At 42.8% G+C, this 22,018-nt stretch overlaps 1 protein-coding gene across 1 annotated transcript in view; it reads left to right on the top strand.

Moving 5' to 3' along the window:
• The window catches only part of LOC126078192 (sp110 nuclear body protein-like), a 57,004-nt gene that overhangs the window by 16,085 nt on the left and 18,901 nt on the right, over positions 1-22,018 (top strand). The window contains exons 5-8 of the mRNA XM_049888427.1: positions 3,551-3,652; positions 6,058-6,126; positions 20,639-20,743; positions 21,524-21,666. Of these exons, the coding sequence (XP_049744384.1) occupies positions 3,551-3,652; positions 6,058-6,126; positions 20,639-20,743; positions 21,524-21,666 (419 nt within the window). The remainder of the gene's footprint in view (positions 1-3,550; positions 3,653-6,057; positions 6,127-20,638; positions 20,744-21,523; positions 21,667-22,018) is intronic.

The raw sequence follows: 22,018 nt of genomic DNA, 5'->3' as shown, positions 1-22,018 counted from the left end.
TGTGTCTCCTCTTTTAATAAGGACACTAGTCATATTGGTTTAGGGCCCACCCTACTCCAGTATGACTTCGCGTTAACTATTTACATCAGTGAAGACCTTATTCCTGAATAAGTTCACATTCACAGGTACAGAGGGTAAGACTTCGACATTTCAACCCATAACATCAGCCTTGAATCATACCAACCCTCTGCCCTTGGGTCTTGGAACTCCCTCGACCCTAGCAATTTTACATTCATTCTTTCTCTGGCTCTTCCCAGTCCCTATGGCTTGCAATTATTTTTCTTCCTCTCTTCAGTGCTCCATGACAACTTAACACCCAAAACAAATGATAAAGACTCACAAGAGATGCCCAGCGTTCTGCCTGACCCTGTGCAAGGTAATATTCATCGGGAGGACTTAACCTCACTCAAGGCGGCTGTGAAGGAAGGCCTTGCACCTGCCAACCCAAAAGCTTGTGGCAAGAGCCCAGGAAAGAGAACCGGGTGTCACAAAGGGAAAGAAACAAAGATGGTGACCGATTCACCAACCTAGAGTAGGAGGGATTGTCAGGGACACTCGGCCACAGCCAGTTTGATGCTGTGATGTCCAAACCACAGTTACCACTCAGTTGATTCCAAGTCAAGGTGGCCTCCTGTGTGTCAGAGTAAAACTGCGCCATAGAGTTTTCAGTGACTATGTTTCAGAAGTAGATCACTAGGCTTTTAAGGCACTTTTGGGTGGTCTCGAGCCTCCAGCTTTTTGATTAGCAGCCAGGTGTTTTAACCATTTGCACCAGTTTAGGGACTACGATGTCCAAACAACCCAGTCAAATTGCAAAACAAACCATTGATCAAAAGACACTCTTCTGAATTGACAGGTAACTTGTGCAACACACCATCCATGACCCTTACCTGATACGTTGCTCCCTCCTGACTATGAGGACTTTTCAGTTTCAACCTTATTATTTTTATATGGCTTGGATTCTGAGAGTTATGTTATTGAAATACACCCGGTTCTCATTACTCATGGATTCCATATTTGTGATTTTGCCTACTAGCTAACATTTATTTGTAACCCCCAAATCATTTTGCTGTTATTTGAGGTCATGTGCAGAGTGGCTAAAAATATGAGTTGCCCAATGCAGCTCACACCTGAAGTTGAGCAAGGCTGATTCGGTTAGTTCAGCGTTCATAGGGACTTTATAGAACTTTACGGCAAATAACAAGAATCAATATAATGAGAATTAGAAAAGACAAAAATTTTAAAGGTATCCCAGAACTGATTTAGCTTCTAAAATTGTGTCACTTTTCTCCCCTCACCCCCCGAATCGTCATTATAAAAGAGTTTGGTTACATTAAGTATAACATTTGTGTGTTCTTAGATGCTGTCAAAAATAGTATCATGAATTCTGAGCCCTGCAGTATGGAGAATAAGGGCTCATAATGGATCCTCCTCTCTCTAATACCTATCATCCAAATAAGATTTACATAGTCAGGAAGATAACAGCAATGAAAGATTCCGTCCTCTAGATTTTCAAAGGAAACCCTGGTGGTGTGGTGGTTAAGTGCTACAGCTGCTAACCAAAAGGTCGGCAGTTCAAATCCACCAGGCACTCCTTGGAAACCCTGTGGGGCAGTTCTACTCTGTCCTATAGGGTTGCTATGAGTCAGAATCGACTCGACGGCAGTGGGTTTTTTTTTTGGGTTTAGATTTTCAAAAGAAAGAACAAGTGCCTTCACTAAATTAATAAGTAAAATTGAAAGTAAATGATTGTTCAGTTCCCCAGTGTGTCTCACCCTTGCCCTGGGCTTGGTGCTCCATCTGCTGGTCATCTTTATCAGCTGGCATAGATTGTTCTCTCTTCTCTCACTCTGGTGCCTGGTTCTTGGTTCCTGGTCCTGGGCTTTGTCATTCTTTTCCTTCCTCATCCCAGTGTCCAGTAGCAACCTAACTTCCCAAATAAAAGATAAAGAAGACCCTCAAGAGATGCCCCCTGCTTCTTGAGGCCTTGTGCAAGGTAATCTTGATTTGGAAGACTTAAGCTCGCCTGTTTTCACGTCTACCAAGAGAAAAGCCAGTGGAGCTTCCTGGCACAGGAGTCTCCTCCCCACTGTCAATTACCATCTTGGCCCAGCTCCCAGCTGCCCACCCAGCATTCCAGGAGCTTGGATAGGCAGGAGACCCAAGCTCCTGATCAGAGACAAAGCCCCCAGGGAGGGAAAGGGGGCAGAGACTGGAAAAACTCAACTTGGAGGGGGCACCGATGGCAGGGGACAGGAGCCCCACTAGTACCTGCTGGACACTGACTTCAAATACCAGTAAGGTGTCTACAAAGGGTGAACATTCTTCTGCCACATGGTGGGTTGTGACAGGAACCCAAGGGGAAAAGACAGGGCGTTGAGCCAGGGTAGGACCATTTGATTCAGCCACTAAGCTGAGGCCACTTCAATACAGTGATGTTCAAAATTGCTCCCTCAAAGTGCAAAACAAACAACAAAACCACTGTGTGGGTCCAACAATTAATGGGTGCCGTCAGACATTGATGATTCTCCATCCTAGCCCCCACTCTGACTCTGGAAACTTTGACTTTCAACCCTAGTCATTGCTATAGCATTTGGATTTTTAAGAGTAGATATTATTAAAATGATTTGAAAAGAAATCTTTTTTTCAAAAGTCTGATGACTGCTCCCCACCTTCCTTGATTCCTGTTCCTAAGCAGGCCAGAAGTTGAGATATCTCGTGGCATCATCCAAACAAGAAGAATGTGGCAGCCTTACATTAGCTGGGCTCTATTAGTTACAGCTTCAAGGCCTTCTGTCTTCTTAGTACAGCAAAAAAAAGGGTGGTGTATATTTACTGTTAACCCAACCCCAAACCAAACCTGTTGTAACCCCATGAGTTGCAGAGTAGAACTGGCTGCAATCTTTACAGAAGCAGAGGCCTTTCTTTTGCAGTGCCTCTGGGGGGCGGGGGAGTTAAGCCACCAACCTTTAGCTTAGTAGGTGAATGCAGACTGTTCGCACCACCCAGATGCCATCGAGTACAGGCTAGCTTCTGCTTTCTTCATATCTTCATATAGTCGTTGTATATTCACATGAATATACAAGGCACTTAGCGTCCTTCACTATTTCCTAATATGAAATCGTTGCAGAGACAGCATTTAAAGAACACCCATATGCAGACACCTAGGCACGAACATGTATTTGTCACATGGCCAAGATATTCCTCTTCATCGCAGCCACCAGAACTCAAGTGTTACCACCTGCCACCACTCTTAGCTTCATCCCTGAGCAAGACGTAGGGGCACTTCTCTAAAAGGGTCAGACTGAGCCCTCCACTGGGGGGGAGTTTTCCCTGGTCCGCGGTGACAGTCACCCAGGTAGCTAACAGTAAGCAAAAAAAAAAAAAAAAACCACAGGTTGATAAATCCCAGGCAGAGCCAGGGCACCTTTCCGACTGACGTTCCCAGTCCTCCTCCCTTCTGGTCCTACCAAGTTTTCCCTTAAAGCTTTCTCATCAGCCTGTTCTGACCTTTGAAATGAATTCTATTTGTTTGTTTGTTTTTTGTCAGGGATAAAAGAAGATTCTCCTGAACCAAATGGCCTCCAAGATCCCCAAAAGGTATCCAGCACACCTCCAAACAAGAAACGTGAGGGTTACCTTTCTCCTGCAGGTGTGTGTGTGTCGGGGGTGGGGGGCACATTCAAAGCTGCTTTCTGTTATTGAAGCTCACCTTGTCCTAAGCACCCAGTGAAGACGGTGGTCGTGTTGCCCAGTACTGTTTGTTTTTTCAATTCCCATTCTCTGCATCTTCCTCACTGACCTTTCTGAAAATAGTAGGGAAACCAGACTGCATCATGGCCCTAAAAATATGCCCCGTTGAAAGCGACTTTTCTGAAATCCTTTCTTGCTGTTGGTTGCCGTTGAGTCCCACCAGGCTCATGGCCAACCTTACGTGTAACAGAATGAAGTGTTGTCTGGTCTTGTACCATCTTCATGACTGTGGGTGTGTTGGAGTCCGTTGTTGTGGCTATTACGTCAATCCACCTCACTGAAATCTTTAAGATCTTCTTAATGCAGTAGTTGTAAATCCCGTCTGTAACTGAGAGTTGGTTCTCCTGAGATGACACCACTTCCTCTAAGAGACGGCTGCCTATTCTCCACCATCGCTTACACCTCAGGGTGGGAGACAGGATGGACGTCCATCCCTTGCTACCCACTGTCCCCATCAAGTCCATTGCTCCTCCATCCTTTCCTCTGAGGCTCAAGCATTCAAATGAAAAACTACTGCATCTTCAACCAGTGGTTTCCTCATTCCTCCTCACTCCTCCTCAAAGGCTGACTCAGAGTTTCTCTGTCATGTCAAGTCCTGCCATCATCCTGATGCTTTCACTGTGTACAACAGACAATCCATCCAACACTCTGGCCTCTCAAACCCTTCATCTGCTTGTCCCTTATGACTTTTTCACCCACCAGATCTAGGCCTTATCATCATGCAAACCTGGCTCAACTTCCCAATAATTAATTTACAAATTCCTTTTTTTGACACCTATCTTTAAAGCTTGCTCCTTCTATACCTATCACTCAACCTCTGAGCTCTCCTCTTCAGCCCAGTGTTAAAAAAAATAAAAATTCAAAACTACCTCTCTGATTTCTTCCTTGCAATTTGTTCCCTCTGTAGCTGTCCTTCAACCTCATTTGGTTGGCCACGGACCTTTCTCTTTTCCAGTCCATCATTCTCCTTTCTTCATCTCTCTTTAGCCACTTACAGTCCAAGATCCATCACTGTAGTAATCTTTGGCCAATATCTTAACCTGCTTTGCCCTTCTGGATTTTCCTAGAACTTTCTGGCAAGTCCTGGAGGCACCTAATCATCTGCTTTCTCCACAGTGCATCTGAGAAGCAGGCACTGCTGGAGAGAGTCACACAGCGGGGCCGAAAGTACTTGCCGTGTCTCTGTGATTCCGGTTCAAATGATCTCTCCACGCTGTGTGACATTTCTACCTCATGCTTCTCCCATCTTCTGCAATGATCCTTTGAAACCACATTCTTTTTCTCAATAGATGACTTTGCCTCCTTCTTCTTAGAGAAGGGCATTAGGTGGTGTCACAGATTGAACTATGTCTCCCAAAAATATCTGTCAGCTTGGCTAGGCCATGATTCCCTGTATTGTGTGACTGTCCACCATTTTGTCATCTGATGTGATTTTCCTATGTGTTGTAGATCCTACCTCTATGATATTAACGAGGCAGGATTAGAAGCAGTTGTGTTAATGAGGCAGGACTCAATCTACAAGATTAGGTTGTTGTTTTAAGTCAATCTCTTTTGAGATGTAAAAGAAAAAAGCAAACAGAGAGATGGGGGACCTCATACCACCAAGACACAAGAGCCAGGAGAATAGCACATCCTTTGGACCTGGGGTCTCTGAGAAGCTCCTAGACTGGGGAAGAATAATGACAAGGACCTTCCCCCAGAGCCAACAGAGACGGAGAGCCTTCCCCTGGAGCTGGCACCCTGAGATTGGACTTCTGGCCTACTAGACTGTGAGACAATAAACTTCTCTTTGTTAAAGCATCCACCTGGTATTTCTGCTACAGCAGCACTAGGTGACCGAGACCAGCGGGAATCCCCCAGTTTTCTACTATCAGCCCTGCAAACCCTAACTGCAGCTGCCTGCATCCTCTTCAGGTCTCTCCTCTCTAAGGCAATCCTTCCACCTTGCCTTTCAGCGTGATCATGCCTTCTCTCTCTTGAATAGTCAGCATCTCCCTCTCACCAGGATCTGCACTCAACCAATGCTCAGGTCTCCACACCCCCATCTCATAAAAGGAACTTTCCCTTGATCCTCATCTCATTTCTGCTGCTTCCATAGCTCTCTCAACCAGGCTTCTAGAGATGAGTTACCTAAGCTATTGTTGCCGTCTCCCCTCTTCCCTCTCTCCTCTGCTACCTGAGACTTTCTTCTTTCTCCCATTCAATGAATGGCATTACCTAATGCACAGGCTGAAAATCATTGACATATAAGGTTGGCAGATCTGTGTATGTATCATACATTGTCTTTATCCTTTTCTTTTTAAGGAAAGAAAAGAAAAAGAAGTGTCCTATCAACTCCAGAAAAGAGACATCAGAAAAAAATCTTCCCAAGAGGTAAGATAAGGGTACAGGTGGAGGCTGAAATAGCTCATGCAGCACCTTGTAGGCCACGGTGGGGAGTTGAATTTTATTCTAAACATGTGGGAAATCATTGAACGGGCCTAGCAGTGAAGTGACATGAAGACAAGTTTCGCCACTGTGTAAAGAGGGAGTTAGAGTTAGGGAAACATGGAGGCAATCATTTGGGGAACAGATGCCCTGAGTAATAATAGTACCCTGGATTCAGGTATCTCCTGGTAGAGTGGGGGCTGGAGAAGTAAGAGGTGAGGTCACTAATGTGGGAGGAGGTCATTAAAGGGTGATTCAGCCAGTCACTCAAAGGTCATGACCAGAGCCCAAAAGGCAAAGACTGAATGTGCCCAAACACCTGAGCCTGAGCATAAGGGCTGATGGCAGAATCTGCCATTGGAATGGCTCAGTGTGGGAGGCTCACTCATGGAACAGGCATGGAGTGAGGGAGATGTGGAAAGTAATAGTAGAAGGAAGGAGACGTGCAGAGAAAGAAGGTGAGGTAAGACAAGAAGGACAGAGAGAGCAAGGACCTGTGGGTCTGAGAGTGGTGGTAAGAAGAAGTAAATGTCTGCACAGTGTACGGTTCACCTCCTCTGTGGCCACGTGAATTCACACAACCATTTCCCAGTGTCTACCGTTTGTTCGCGTTAGTAGAGTAACCACTGCGGATGAGCCTTGTCTGCCCCTCCACTGAGTCTGGAAGGCTCCTCTCTGATCTGAGCAGGCCCAGTGCTCCAATCCTCACGGCAGACATGTTCTCAGGATTATTTCCTAATGGCTCACCTTTATATGTATATGAAATTATTACTATTATTATTCTATATATCTAGAATTAACACATACTGTAAAGTTGCCTCAATTGTTCACCAAATATTCCAGTGCCTTGTCGCCCCTCTCCCCTGCTGAAGGTTATACATCCCTGCCCTGTTGACTCAGGAATGGCCATGAAACTTGGCCAAAAAAGCATGGACAGAAGTGAGCGATCACTTCCAGGCCAACCCTTTAGGAGCCCGTGCCAACCAGCAACTGAGACTAGCAATATCCTAGACAAAGGCTGCTGTGCCAGGCTGGAACCATGAGTGTTGATGACAGGTGATTGAGACCCATCTAACTTGTGATGAACAAGCAGCATGAGAGAGTTGTAAATCTTTGCGGTTCTAAATCAGGATTCAGCAATCTTTTTCCATAAAGATCCAGATAATAAAGATTTTGAGTTTTGGGGGCCATACACTATGTCATAATTACTCACCTCTAAAAAAAAAAAAAAAAAATTCTTTTTTTTTTACTGTTGTAGCATGTAACCAGCCAGAGACAATACATAAACAAATGACCTTAGCTTGTTGCAGTAGAATTTTATTTACAAAAACAGGCGAGGGACCCAATTTAGCCTAAGGACGGTAGTTTGCTAACACCTATAATAAACCACTGAGATTTGGGAAGGTCATACTTTAACACAACATTACCTAGCCTATCTTGGCCAATATTTTAAATATGAGCATTTTTAATACATTTGTCATTAGAATTTTTTTCTTTTGAGGATCGCCTGTTTACATTTGCCCATTTAAAAAAAAAAAAAAACCTGTTGCCGTCGAGTCAATTCTAACTTGTAGCGACCCTATAGGACAGAGTAGAACTTCCCCATAGAGTTTCCAAGAAGCACCTGGCAGATTCAGACTGCCAGTCTTTTTGATTAACAGCCGTAACTCTTAACTACTATGCCACCAGGGTTTCCCTTTTTTTTTTTTTTAAGACTTAAAAAAACTATTAGGGAAATTAATCTTTCTTTATACTTATTGCAATTTCTCTCATTTTGTTTTTGTCTTTTAACTAAGTTGAGAAGCTTTTGGTAGCAGAGAAGGTTTTCATTTTTAGATAGTCAGATCAGTTTATATTTTCCAGTATAGTTTGTGCCAGGATTTCTCAACCTGGGCACTGTGGACATTTTGGACTAGATACTTTTTTGTGTGGGGACTGCCCTATGCATTTTAGACTGTTTAGTAGTATCCTTGTCCTCTACTCATTAGTTGCCAATAATACTCCCCAGCTATAACAGCCAAAAATGCCTCCAGGCATTGCCACATATCCCCTGGGGGGCAAAATCACCCACCATTGAGAACCACTTCTTTGTGCCTTACACTTCATCCTTTATAAGTCTCTTCTGTGCAATATTTATAAGGCTACATCCCTTTATTAATTCCTAGTATTTGTATTGAATGTATATACGAATATGTGAAAAATTTGACTTCTGTAGTATTTTTTGATTTTCTATCTATTAACATGGAAATTGTCAAAAATGAAATGGAATACATAAGGATCGATATCTTAGGCATTAGTGAGCTGAAATGGACTGGTATTGGTCATTTTGAATCAGACAATCATATGGTCTACTATGCCAGGAATGACAACTTAAAGAGGGATGGCATTGCATTCATTGTCAAAAAGAACATTTCAATATCTATCTACAAGTACAGTGCTGTCCATGATAGGATAATATCCACACATCTATGAGGAAGACCACTTAATATGACTATTAGTCAAATTTACACACCAACCACTAAGGCCAGAGATGAGGAAACTGAAGATTTTTATCAACATCTGGAGTCTGAAATTGATCGAACATGCGATCAGGATCCATTGATAATTACTGCTGATTGGAATGGGAAAGTTGGAAACAAAGAAGAAGGATCAGTAGTTGGAAAATATGGTCCTGGTAACAGAAACAATGCTGGAGATTGAACGATACCATTTTGCAAGACCAACAACGTCTTCATTGCAAATACCTTTTCTCAACAACATAAATGGTGACTATATACGTGGGCCTTGCCAGATGGAATACGCAGGAATCAAATCAACCACATCTGTGGAAAGAGACGATGGATGGAAAAGCTCAATATCATCAGTCAGAACCAGGCCAGGGGCTGACTGCAGATCAGACCATCAATCACTCATATGCAAATTCAAGTTAAAACTGAAGAAAATTAGAACAAGTCCATGATAACCAAAGTACGACCTTGAGTATATCCCACCTGAATTTAAAGAACATCTCAAGAATAGATTTGATGTGTTGAACACTAATGACCGAAGACCAGACAAATTGTGGAATGACATCAACAACATCATACATGAACAAAGCAAGAAGTCACTAAAAAGACAGCAGAGAAAGAAAAGACCTAAATGGATGTCAGAAGAGAATCTGAAACTTGCTCTTGAACGTCAAATAGCCAAAGCAAAAGGAAAAAATGATGAAGTAAAAGAGCTGAACAGAAGATTTCATATGGCAGCTCAAGAAGACAAAGTAAAATATTGTGATGACATGTGCAAAGACCCGGAGATAGAAAACCAAAAGGGAAGAACACACTCAGCATTTCTCAAGCTGAAAGAACTGAAGAAAAAATTTAAGCCTCGAGTTGCAATACTGAAGGATTTTATGGGAAAATATTAGACAATGTAAGAAGCATCAAAAGAAGATGGAAGGAATACAGAGTCACTATACCAAAAAGAATTGGTCAATGTTCAACCATTTCGGGAGGTGACATATGATCAGGAACCGATAGTACTGAAGGAAGAAGTCCAAGCTGCACTGAAGGCATTGGTGAAAAACAAGGTTCTGGGAATTGATGGAAGACCAGTTGAGATGTTTCAAGAAAAGGATGCAGCGCTGGAAGTGCTCACTAGTCTATACCAAGAAATTTGGAATACGGCTACCTGGCCAACTGACTGGAAGATATCCATATTTATGCTTATTCCCAAGAAAGGTGATCCAACTGAATGCAGAAATTATCGAACGATATCATTAATATCACACGGAAGTAAAATTTTGCTGAAGATCATTCAAAATGGCTGCAGCAGTACATGGACGCGGAACTGCCAGAAATTCAAGCTGCATTTAGAAGAGGGTGTGGAACCAGGGATATCATTGCTAATGAGGAGAATAGGAATGCTGGAACACTTAATTGTGCTCACAAGGAACCTGTGCATAGACCAAGAGGAAGTCGTTTCAACAGAACAAGGGGAGACTGCATGGTTTAAAGTCAGGAAAGGTGTGTGTCAGGGTTATATCCTTTCACCATACCTATTCAATCTGTATGCTGCAGCAAATAACCCGAGAAGCTGGATCATATAAAGAAGAACATGGGATCAGGATTGGAGGAAGATTCATTAACAACCTGGGATATGCAGATGACACAGCCTTGCTTGCTGAAAGTGAAGAGAACTCGAAGCACTTACTGATGAAGATCAAAGACTACAGCCTTCAGTATGGATTACACCTCAACATAAAGAAAACAAAAATCCTCACAACTGGACCAATAAGCAACATCACGATAAATGGAGAAAAGATTGAAGTTGTCAAGGTTTTCATTTTACTTGGGTCCACAATCAACACCCATGGAAGCAGCAGTCAAGAAATCAAAAGATGCATTGCATTGGGAAAATCTGCTGCAAAAGACCTCTTTAAAGTGTTGACAAGCAAAGATGTCACCCTGAGGACTAAGGTGCGCCTGACCCAAGCCATGGTATTTTCAATTGCCTCATATGCATGTGAAAGCTGGACAATGAGTAAGGAAGACTAAAAAATTGATGCCTTTGAATTGTGGTGTTGGCGAAGAATATTGAATATACCATGGATTTCCAAAAGAATGAACACATCTGTCTTAGAAGAAGTACAACCAGAATGCTCCTTAGAAGCAAGGATGGCGAGACTACATCTCACATACTTTGGTCGTGTTTTCAGGAGGGATAAGTCCCTGGAGAAGGACGTCATGCTTGGTAAAGTAGAGGGTCAGAGAGAAAAAGGAAGATCCTCAACGAGATGGATTGACACAGTGGCCGCAACAGTGGGCTCAAGCATGGCAACAATTGTGAGCATGGCACAGGACCGAGCAGTGTTTCATTCTGTTGTGCACAGGTCACTATGAGTTGGAACTGACTCAACAGCACTTAACAACAGTCTGTTAACACGAGCTTGCTCTTCCCCCTTAGTAAATGCTGCAATTTGCCTTTCATAAGGACTCGTATATATCTTGTCTCACCAAAATGGTAGAAAGGCAGGGAAAATTACTTTAAAATTACCAACATGTAAAGTTTGTAAAACTATGTTTACTGTTATAAAAGGTTACTAATTTTTATTTAGTAGGGAAAAAAACGGAAAAAAGATATCTATTTAAGGCAACAAGTAGTTGTCACAAACAAGTAGTTTGGAGTTGTCTCCAAAGGAGTAAGCAAAGAAGAGGCAAATCAGGGCCTTGACCTGCTGCTGAGTGTCCTGTCCTTTCTCCTGTCTTTCACTTTCCCTCCGCTGCTTCTCAGGTCTCCCCACCTACACTGGTCTCCATTTTTACAAGGTGCCCACGTGACATGCTCCAGGTGAACAATGTAAGGAGCGCTGCTTCCCCTAATCTCTCTGCTCTGTGGCTGGGGGCTGTTTCTCAGCTGGAAGTACTCTTTAACACAGAACCATCTAAAGACCCAGAATAATTAAGGGAGAAACACCAAACCTAAGTCAAGCCTTAACATAAACTAAGTCCTTCATCCTAGGAACTGGCAAAAACTCTTATCCAAGCAAAGCCCTGTCAGGTTCTTTGGTGGGCTGAACCTTCTCTTCCTGTTGGTCAGGGGCTGCAGGCCTGGTCTCTGTGTGAGACCCTCTCTTAGCTCCTGCCCCTTGCACTTATCATTGTGCCTCTTTGAATCACTCGTCTTCCTCCATCTCCTTCCCTTCTCTCCCCTCCACTTTCTCTTTTTTAAATTTATTATGGTAAAATATATAGAACACAAAATTTACCATTTTAGCCATTTTTAGGTATACAACTCAGTGACATTTGTTACATTCACTTTGTTGTGCAACCATCACCATTATTTGTTTCCAAAAGCTTTCATCACCCCCAAACAGAAACTTTGTACCCATTAAGCAATAACTCCCAATTTCTCCCTCCCTCCAGCCCCTGGTATCCACTAATCAACTTTGGTCTCTATGCTTTTGCCTATTCTAGATATTTCATGTAAATGAAATCATACGGGAGCTCTAGTGGTGCAGTGGTTAAGAGCGTGGCTGCTAGCCAAAAGGTCAGCAGTTCGAATCCACCACGTGCTTCTTGGAAACCCTATGGGGCAGTTCTGCTCTGTCCTATAGGTCATTGTCAGAATCCAGTTGGAATTGACTTGATGGCACTGGATTTTATTTTATTTTTTTGGTATCGTACAATATTGGTCCTTTTGTGTCTGACTTATTTCACTCAGCATGTTTTCAAGGTTTACACGTGTTGTAGCATGTATCAGATTTTCATTTCTCTTTATGTTTGATTAATACTCCCTTGTATGTATGTATGACATTTTGTTTATTCATTCATCTGGTAATGGGCACTTGGCCTATTTCCGCCTTTTGGCTTTTGTGAATAATGCTGTAGGAAGTATCTGTTTGAGTCCCTGCTTTCAAGCCTTTTGTGTATACACCTAGAAGTGGAGCTGCTGAGGCATACGGAAATTCTATGCTTAACTTTTAGAGGAACTGCCACACTCTTTTCCATAGCACTGCACCATTTTACATTCCCATCAACAGTGCATGAGGGTTCTAATTTCCGCACACCCTTCACTCGTTATTTCAGTTTGTCCCATAATAGGCATCCTCATGAGTGTGAAGAGGTATCTCATTGTAGTTTTGATTTACATTTCCTTAGTGGCTAATGAGAACAGCCCTGGTGGCACAGTGGCTGAGCACTTAGCTGATAACTGAAGTGTTGGCGGTTTGAACCCACCAGTCGCTCCAAAGGAGAAAGATGTGGCAGTCTGCTTCTGTAAAGATTATAGCCTTGGAAACCCACGGGGCAGTTCTACATTGTTCTAGAGTGTCACTATGAGTCAGAACCGACTTGATAGCAATTTTTTTTTTTAATGGCTAATGACATTGAACATCTTTTTATGTGCTTATTTCCTATTCGTATACCTTCTTTGGAGACATATCTATTCAAAACTATTTTTAAACTGGATTGTTTGTCTCTTGTTATTGAGTTGTAGGAGTTTTTAAATATATTCCCTGTTGTAATCCCTTGTCAGATAGAGTGACCAAATATTTTCTCCCTTTCTATAGGTTGTCTCTTCACTTTCTTGATAAACTCCTTTGATGCACAAAAGTTTTTTATTTTGTTCAAGTCCAATTTATCTATTTTTTCTTTTGTTACTTATGGTTTTGGTGTCATCTCTAAGGCACAAATCTTCTAAGAGAATCCATTGTTGAAACAAGGTCTTGAAGTTTTACCCCAGTTTTCTTCTGAGACTATTATGGCTTTAATTCTTATATTTAGGTCATTGATCCATTTTGAGTTAATTTTCATATATGGTGTGAGATATGTATCCAACTTCGTTCTTTGCATGTGGAGATCTAGTTGTCCAGCATCATTTGTTGAAAAGATTATTCTTTCGTCATTGAATGGACTTGGCACCTTTGTCAAGAATCAGTTGGCCATAGATATATGGGTTTATTTCTGGATTCTCAATACTATTCCATTGGTCTTTATGTCTATCGTTTTGCTGGTACCACACTGTTTTCATTACTGTTGTTTTATAGTATGTTTTGAAATTGGGAAGTGAGCCCTCCTACTTTTTTTTTTTTTTTAATTTTTATTGTGCCTTAAGTGAAAGTTTAGAAATCAAGTCAGTCTCTCATATAAAAATTTATAAACACCTTGCTATATACTCCTAATTGCTCTCCCCCTAATGAGACAGCACACTTCTTCCGCCTACTCTTTTCGTGTCCATTCCGTCAGCTTCTGACCCCCTCTGCCCTCTCATCTGCCCTCCAGATAGGAGATGCCAACATAGTCTTATGTGCCTACTTGATCCAAGAAGTTCACTCTTCACCGGTATCATTTCCTATCCCATAGTCCAGTCCAATCACTGCCTGAAGAGTTGGCTTTGGGAATGGTTCCAGTCTAGGGCTAACAGAAGGTCTGGGGACCACGACCCCCAGGGTTCTTCTAATCTCAATCAGACCAATAAGTCTGGTCTTTTTACGAGAATTTGAGGTCTGCCTCCCACTGCTCTCCTGCCCCCTCAGGGGCTCTCTGTTGTGTTCCCTGTCAGGGCAGTCATCGGTTGTAGCCGGGCACCATCTAGTTCTTCTGGTCTCAGGCTGATGTGGTCTCTGGTTTATGTGGCCCTTTCTGTCTCTTGGGCTCATAATTACCTTGTGTCCTTGGTGCTCTCCATTTTCCTTTGGCCCAGGTGGGTTGAGACCAGTTGATGCATCTTAGATGGCCTCTTGTTCTTCTTTTTAAAGATTATTTGGGCTATTCAGGGCCCCTTGCTATTCCGTATAAATTTATGGATCAACTTTTCCACTTCTGCAAAAAATCCCATGAAGTCAGTAAGTGGCTCAGTCTTGCTCCTTGCCCCGTGCCAGCTCTTCCCCGTCTCATACAGATGGTGCTTAAATAACTCACATTTGTCTTACTTTTTTTTTTTCAGACCCACCGCAAATAGGGAAGTATCTTTCCCTCATGGCACTTGTCACAACTGTAACCAATTGTCTGTGCTCTTGTTTACTCCGTGACAGTCCCATGAGGTCAGAATGTAGGTCAGTCTTGCTCGTTGATGTATGTCCGGCTCCTCTGTGTCTCACACAGTTCATACTTAAAATCACTCTTCTTCATCAAGTAGTAAAACCAATTGCAGGGCCTCTGTTTACCACAAAATGCAATTCCTATGATTGAGAAAAAGGCGTCCCTTCCGCAAAAGGCTTTACCTCCACCTGTCAGACTATTGAAGCCAGATCCTTTGCTGCCCTCTGTTGGAAGACTGTTGTACTACCTATACAAATTGATTATGTCTCAGATACACATGGCGCCCCTCCAGGTGGAATTCTACACAACGGTACCATATGCAGGGGCCCTGAAAATAACAAATGTGTGTATATCACTTTACAATTAACAAGGCACTTTGCTCTACATTTGTCTTTTAATCCTTACAATGAGTCAGTATCATTCAGCCCATTTTACTGATTCGATGAAAGGGTAAAAGACTTGCGTGAACTAACATCAACCTAGGTGTTCTAATTCCAAGTTCTTTGTTCTTTACACCAACGAATAAATAAACCCAGATACTTCCAGTTTTTTTTTTTTTTTTTTTTAGTATGGGCTAAACTGTAATATGGGCTAAACCTTCATGTGAATGAGACTAGAGTGCAGAAATGGAAGCACTTTTGCCTGACTATAACTTTCTGGTTTAGTACAGGGTGTTCCTGTGCTCTCATCGATCATATAGATCCTATAGTCTTGATGAGGCATTTCTGCTAATATGGAAAGACCACAAGACTAAGAGTCCAGCAAATACAGATCCTAAAGCCAGCTCCACCTCATATAGTTGGGTGACTGCCAGATATTCTCTCTCCAAATCTGAGTCTGTTCCCCATCTATAAAATGGGAAGAATGGCTGCCTTCCATTTCTTACAGGTTGTTGTGGGGATAAATGATACAAGGTGTGTGTTGCTTTTACTATTTAGTTGATTATAGATTTTTCTCCAGTCACCCATTCTCTACCTTAGCTGCTCATATGCAAAGACCTTAGGTCTCCCAGATCCTTCTCCAGACCTCCTATCTTCTCAGGCATAATTATCACCTCCTGAGTTTTCTCCATGTTCTGTAAGAATTCCTGGACTTAGTCTCCAGATTCACTGATCAGCTTTTTTCCGTTTTGCCGTTCATGGTCTCTATTAGGCTCTTCTTCTAATTTCTCCATTATGCTTTTCATTACCATGAACTTCTTTCTTCTCTAATGGATTATTTTTCATAGCAGGGATCTTCTTGCATCATGAACATAATAGTCCACTAATTCTCTCCAAGGATAATAGATGTCTTTTTCGCTAACTTTTATCCTGTCAGCTGCTTTATTTGAGATGGGAAGGGGGCCGTTTACTCCCACCAACCAGCTGGCTTCCCCTCTCTGGGCTTTCTCAGCCCCTGGTACAGTGCACTCACTGCCTAATGAGGTTCCGAGTCCATTGCTGTTGTAGCTTAAGGGGTCCTCCGTGGGAACCACTGGCTGATACTGGATATTCCCTGGCAGGCCTTCTCTCCAGGGTCTCTGGAACTGCAGGGTTCCATCCTTAAAGATCTGTTTCCTGAGATGAGTGGGTGAGTCTGAACCAAATGCAGGATTATTGGGAACACCCAGAAAGCTGTCCTCATCACCCTAGGGTCAGGATGGGTGACTTCAGAAGCCCTCAGCCACAAGCCCATCATCACTCATGAACTGCCTACACCCAGTGAAGGAAGCCTGGGCTGGGGGTTAGGGAGTGCTTGCACCCTCAATTCCCGAAGCCACCCAGCATTCCTGAATCTGCTTGGGAGTGCGTCTGGGACAGCTCTGTTCGTTGGGGCTAACCATGGAGTCCCTGAGTGGTGGTACAAGTGGTTAGTATACTCAACTGCTTACTGAAAGGTTGGAGGTTTGAGTCCACCCAGACACACCTTGGAAGAAAGACCTGTTAATCTATTTTTGGAAAATCAGCCACCGAATACCCTGTGGAACACAATTCCACTCTGACACACGTGGGGTTGCCTTGAGTTAGAATCAACTCAAAGGCAACTGGTTACTAGACATTAATCATGTGAAACTGAGAAGACATTTCAATGGAGACAGAGAGCTTTAGAAGGTTTCCATGGCCATGCTAACCCCCGGGGGTTGCAATAGTGGTCCATAGTTACCTGTGGTTCTGCCTTATCACCCAAATTAGGAATCTACAGCAGCAAATCCCCTGCTCAATGCTGATTATGATTTATGTAATCCTTGCTAGGAAGTGCAGAGCCACAATCACAAACCTACATGTTGTGGCTCCAAGTTCTCATCCATTGTGCCATATCAGCACCTGGAGACAAATGGTGGGGCAGCCACTCCATGCAAGAGCAACACCCCTGTCCCCATGCCTAGCCTTGCTGTCAGCCCCTGGTGCTCCACAGCTGGGCACCCTCAGGGCTCTGCTGGGGGCAACCATCCCGTCACTTCTCAGGGGTCCCTCCTCTCTCAATGTGACTCCATCTGCTTCAAGTCTTTCCAAATTAATTAATGGTTTCTTTGCCTTTTATATCATTCTTCCCTTTTTCCAGCAATGCTCTTGCTTTTTCATATCTTTGTTTTCTTTTGGCTGTTTTAGTAGGCACTGGAGGCAAAGGGGAGAGTTGAACTAGATGTTATGCTAGACGCATTCCAGGTCTAACCTCCTCTATACCTCAACATAAGTCACGGACAACCCTTTTCCCACTCCCTCAAGAGACGGCCCCTGAATACATCCTTAATAAATTCTCCCTCAGTGAGGATGGGGAGGAGGGCACAGCAATTGTAGATATTTATTTAAGACCTTTCACAATTTATTCTTTTTAATCAGAACCCCAGGTCCCCATTTAGATGTTCTAAGGGGCCAAGTCTCTCCTTGTGCAATTTGCAGATGGGTTTAGAATTTTCCAGGGTGGTCCTTCACTCCTAGAGGAAGAAACGGGGAAGTAATAAAATGAAAAGTAAGAACGAACAATGAAGACTGACACTACTAGCCCCTCAGGTTGGGGATTCTAAGGCAATTATAGGGTTCGGGCTAGGGAACTTATGCATAATTCATGAAGTGTCTGGGAATAAGTGGGCAATTCCAGGAACTAATTAATATGTATGGGGGTGCAGTGGGAGGTGAAATATAATGGCTATGGGGCATGTGTTTTTTGAGGGTATGATGCATGGAGTTTATCTATGCAGCCTATCGCTCATGTCTGTGTGGAGGAGGGGCGGTGGGTAGCAAAGCGGCAAGCAGAGAAACAGTAAGATGACCTTGGGCTGCTACACAGAATCCCTCACCAGGAACTCACAGACGCTGGGTGTGATGGGAGGAGGGGGAACTGTTTAACCCTGTCAGTTACAGTGCTAACCACCTCACTTACCCAAGCCTTGGTTCCAATCAAGAAATAAGATTACAGAGGAAGATTTTTTCCTCTGGCTATGTAAGCACAAATAAGTATTTTGGGTAGGCAACTTCGATCAGCACAGAGGATAAGCAGGATGTGTACAGAATGAAGGAACATTAAGTGATGTCCAATCGGCTTTTGAATTAAAACAGATTCCTTATGGAAACGACTCGATGGCACTAGTTTTTTTTTTTTTTTCTAATGGTGATGGTTGAACAGCATGATGTCAGTGAACTGTACATGTGGAGATTGTAGAAAATGGCAATTGTTCTGTTACCTATATGTTTACCTCAACAAAAACAAAATTAGAACACATTCACTCAAGAAGCCCTGTATTTTCCATGGCATTAACAGAGTACAAACCATAACTAACAATACACAAACTCCAGAAGATAAACTAGATAACTAGGATCTCCTAAAAATTAAACACTTACGTTTGTTGAAAGACTTCACCAAAAGAGTAAAAAGAGAACCTACAGACTGGGAAAAAATTTTTGTCTATGACAAATCCGACAAAGTTCTAACCTCTGAAATCTACAGGAAAAACCAACACCTCTACAACAAAAAGACGAATAATCCAGCTAAAAAATGGGCAAAGGAAATGAACAGACACTTCCCCAAAGAGGACATTTAAGGGGCTAACACATACATGAGGAAATGCTCCCGATCACTAGCCATGTGAGAAATGCAAATCAAAACAAAAATGAGATATGATCTCACCCCAGCATTACTGGCACAAATCAAAAAAAGAGAAAAAAAATGTTGGAGAGTCTTTGGGAGATTGGAACTCTTATGCGCTGCTGGTGGGAATGGAAAATGGTATAACCATTTTGGAGAGCGATATGGTGCTTCCTTAAAAAGTTAGAAATAGAAATGCCATATGATCCAGCAATCCCACTCCTAGGAATATATCCTAGAGAAATAAGAGCTGTCACACAACTAGACATATGCACACCCATATTCTTCGAAGCATTGTTCACAATAGCAAAAAGATAGAAACAACCTAGGTGCCCATCAACAGATGAATGGATAAACAAACTGTGGTACATACACACAATGGAGTACTACTCCACGGTAAAGACAATAATGAATCTGCGAAGCATCTCACAACATGGATGAATCTGGAGGGCATTATGCTGAGTGAAATAAGTCAATCACAAGAGGACAAATGTTTGAGACTGCTACTGTAAAAACTCATGAAAAGGTTTACACACAAAAAGGAACAATCTTTGATGGTTACAAGGGAGGGGAGGAGTGGGGATGGAAAAACTAATTAGACAATAGATAAGTGGTAACTTTGGTGAAGGGTAAGACAGTACGCAATACTAGGGAAGCCAGCACAACTTGTCCAGTGCAAGTTCATGAATGCTCCATAGACACATCCAAACTCCCTGAGGGATCAAATTACTGGGCTGAGGACTGTGGGGACCATGGTCTCGGGAAACATCTAGCTCAACTGGCATAACATAGTTAATAAAGAAAATGTTCTACATTCTACTTTGGTGAGTAGCATCTGGGGTCTTAAAAGCTTGTGAGCGTTCATCTAAGATACTCCACTGGTCTCACCCAATCTGGATCAAGGGAGAATAAAGAAACCAAAGACACAAGAGAAAGATTAGTCCAAAGGACTAATGGACCACAACTACCACAACCTCCACCAGACTGAGTCCAGCACAACTAGGTGGTGCCAGGCTACCGCCACTAACTTATCTGACAGGGATCACAATAGAGGGTCCCAGACAGAGCTGGAGAGAAATGTAGAACAAAATTCTAATTCACAAAAGAAGACCAGACTTAATGGCCTGACAGAAACTGGAGAAACCCCAAGAGTATTCCCCCCGGCCACCCTTTTAGCTTAGTAATGAAGTTACTCCTGAGGTTCGCCCTTCAGCCAAAGATTAGACAGGCCCATAAAACAAAAAGGAGTCCTGGTGACACAGTGGTTAAGAGCTCAGGCTGCTAACCAAAAGGTCAGCAGTTTGAATCCACTAGCCACTCCTTGGAAACCCTATGTGGCAGTTGCACTCTGTTCTATAGGGTTGCTATGAATTGGAATTGACTCGACAGCAATGGGTGGATATAAAACAAAATGAGACTAAAGGGGCATACTAGCCCAGGCACAAGGACTAAAGGCAGGAAGGGACAGGAAAGCTGGTAATAGGGAACCCAAGGTCGAGAAGGTAGAGTGTTGACGTGTATGGGGTTGGTAACCAAGGTCACAAAACAATATGTGTACTAATTGTTTAATGAGAAGCTAGTTTGTTCTGTAAACCTTCATCTAAAGTACAATAACAAAAAAAGATGTTGATTAAAAAAGCCCTGTATTTTCAATTAAAATGTTGTGTTTAATGTAGCGTTGGTGGTGGCAGTTTTCTTTACTGGAGACCATTCTGTCCATGTAGCTAATCTGCCACTCAACGTGGAAGATATCCTGCAAATCAACAAGAAAATGGTCCCCTGTACCATTTAGATAATTATTATAAAAATACATGGAGGGCAGAATTCTTGAGGGAGACAGAATGAAGACTAAGTAAAGCTAAATTATTCCCTTCCAGTTTCAGAAAGACCTGAAGATGAAACTGTGGGCTTTCACTCTGCTAAACTTCCTGTGACCTGTGGTGAGGAAAAAGGAGTTTTATATCAGGAGAAAATGAAACGAGGTGAGTTCCTCTCTCTCTGAATTGGGAAGTCCTAGATGACGAAATCACTAGAAGGAAGGAAAAACACCGACATGCCTACCTACAGTAATTGTTCAAGAAATGGGCACTGTGAACTAGGCAGCGGAAAAAGAAGTGCTTCTTAAGGTGAAAATTCCAAACTGTTATACATTATAGTGTGCTTTAGCTTCCTGGTGCTGCTGTAACAAAAATACCGTAAACAAGTGGTTTTAAAGAACAGACATTTATTTTCTCACAGTTCAGGAAACTAGAAGTCTGAATTCAGGGCACCAGCTCTAGGGGAAGGCTCTCTGTTGGTTCCTTGGCGATCTTCACATGGCATCTGTCCTCTCCCCCATCCCACCTGGGATGTGCTTCCTTCTGTGTCTAATCTGTTCTTTTTATAACTCTGAAATGATTAGGCTTAGGACACGCCCTATACTGATAGGTCTCATTAACATAACAAGGAAAGCCCTATTCCCAAAGGGGATCACATCCACAGTTATGGGGTAGGATTCCACCGCCTATTTTGAGGGACACAATTCAGTCCATAACAGAGTGTGTCTGCAACCAGGCCACTCTTTCCACACGGGAGTCATCAGCAAATCCTGCAATACCTTCATCATAAGAGAAGAGGAATGCAGACTCTCACTACCACTCCTACTTCACAGAGAGTCTCTCTGGACCCAGAAGGGTGGAAAGCCACCATTAGGGGTTGGAGGTTTGGGATGGATTGTATGAGATGGAAGTGAGATCCTGGAATGGCCTGTCTTTATGTTCCAGGACCCTCAGAGAAATGTATTCGGAATGAGAAAGGAGCTTGGTATACACCAAAAGAATTTGCGATTTCAGGAAACCGGGCAAAGTCAAAGAACTGGAAGCAGAATGTGCTTTGCAGGGGTCAGACCCTGGGACAGCTGCTAGAGGTATTGTAATGACAAGGCACAGTCAAATTTCAATAGGCAGAAATGTGAAGAAATTCTCGTTAGGGTTCCGTAGCATAATTTATCAAGAGCTGAATTCCATAGAAAAAGATGTGGGTGATAAAGTTAGGAAGGCAGATTGGTGCTGATGGTGGAGAAATTTGAATGCAAGCAAAATAGCTTAACTAAACCCCCAAAGGGTTTCAAGGTCAGGAGACACTTATGAAGCGGAATCTGGTGGTACTGGGTAGGATGGGTTGGAAGGAGACTAGTTGTAGACATAGACACCTGGACACATAGGTACCTCCTTCATCTGTTAAACACATACTAGAGACCCAGCTCCATCTAGACCTCC

The sequence above is a fragment of the Elephas maximus genome, chromosome 6 (assembly GCF_024166365.1).
Source record: "Elephas maximus indicus isolate mEleMax1 chromosome 6, mEleMax1 primary haplotype, whole genome shotgun sequence".
NCBI classification, from domain to species: Eukaryota; Metazoa; Chordata; class Mammalia; order Proboscidea; family Elephantidae; genus Elephas; species Elephas maximus.
Note: the sequence above shows the minus strand (reverse complement) of the source record. Positions and strands in the feature narration are given on the sequence as shown.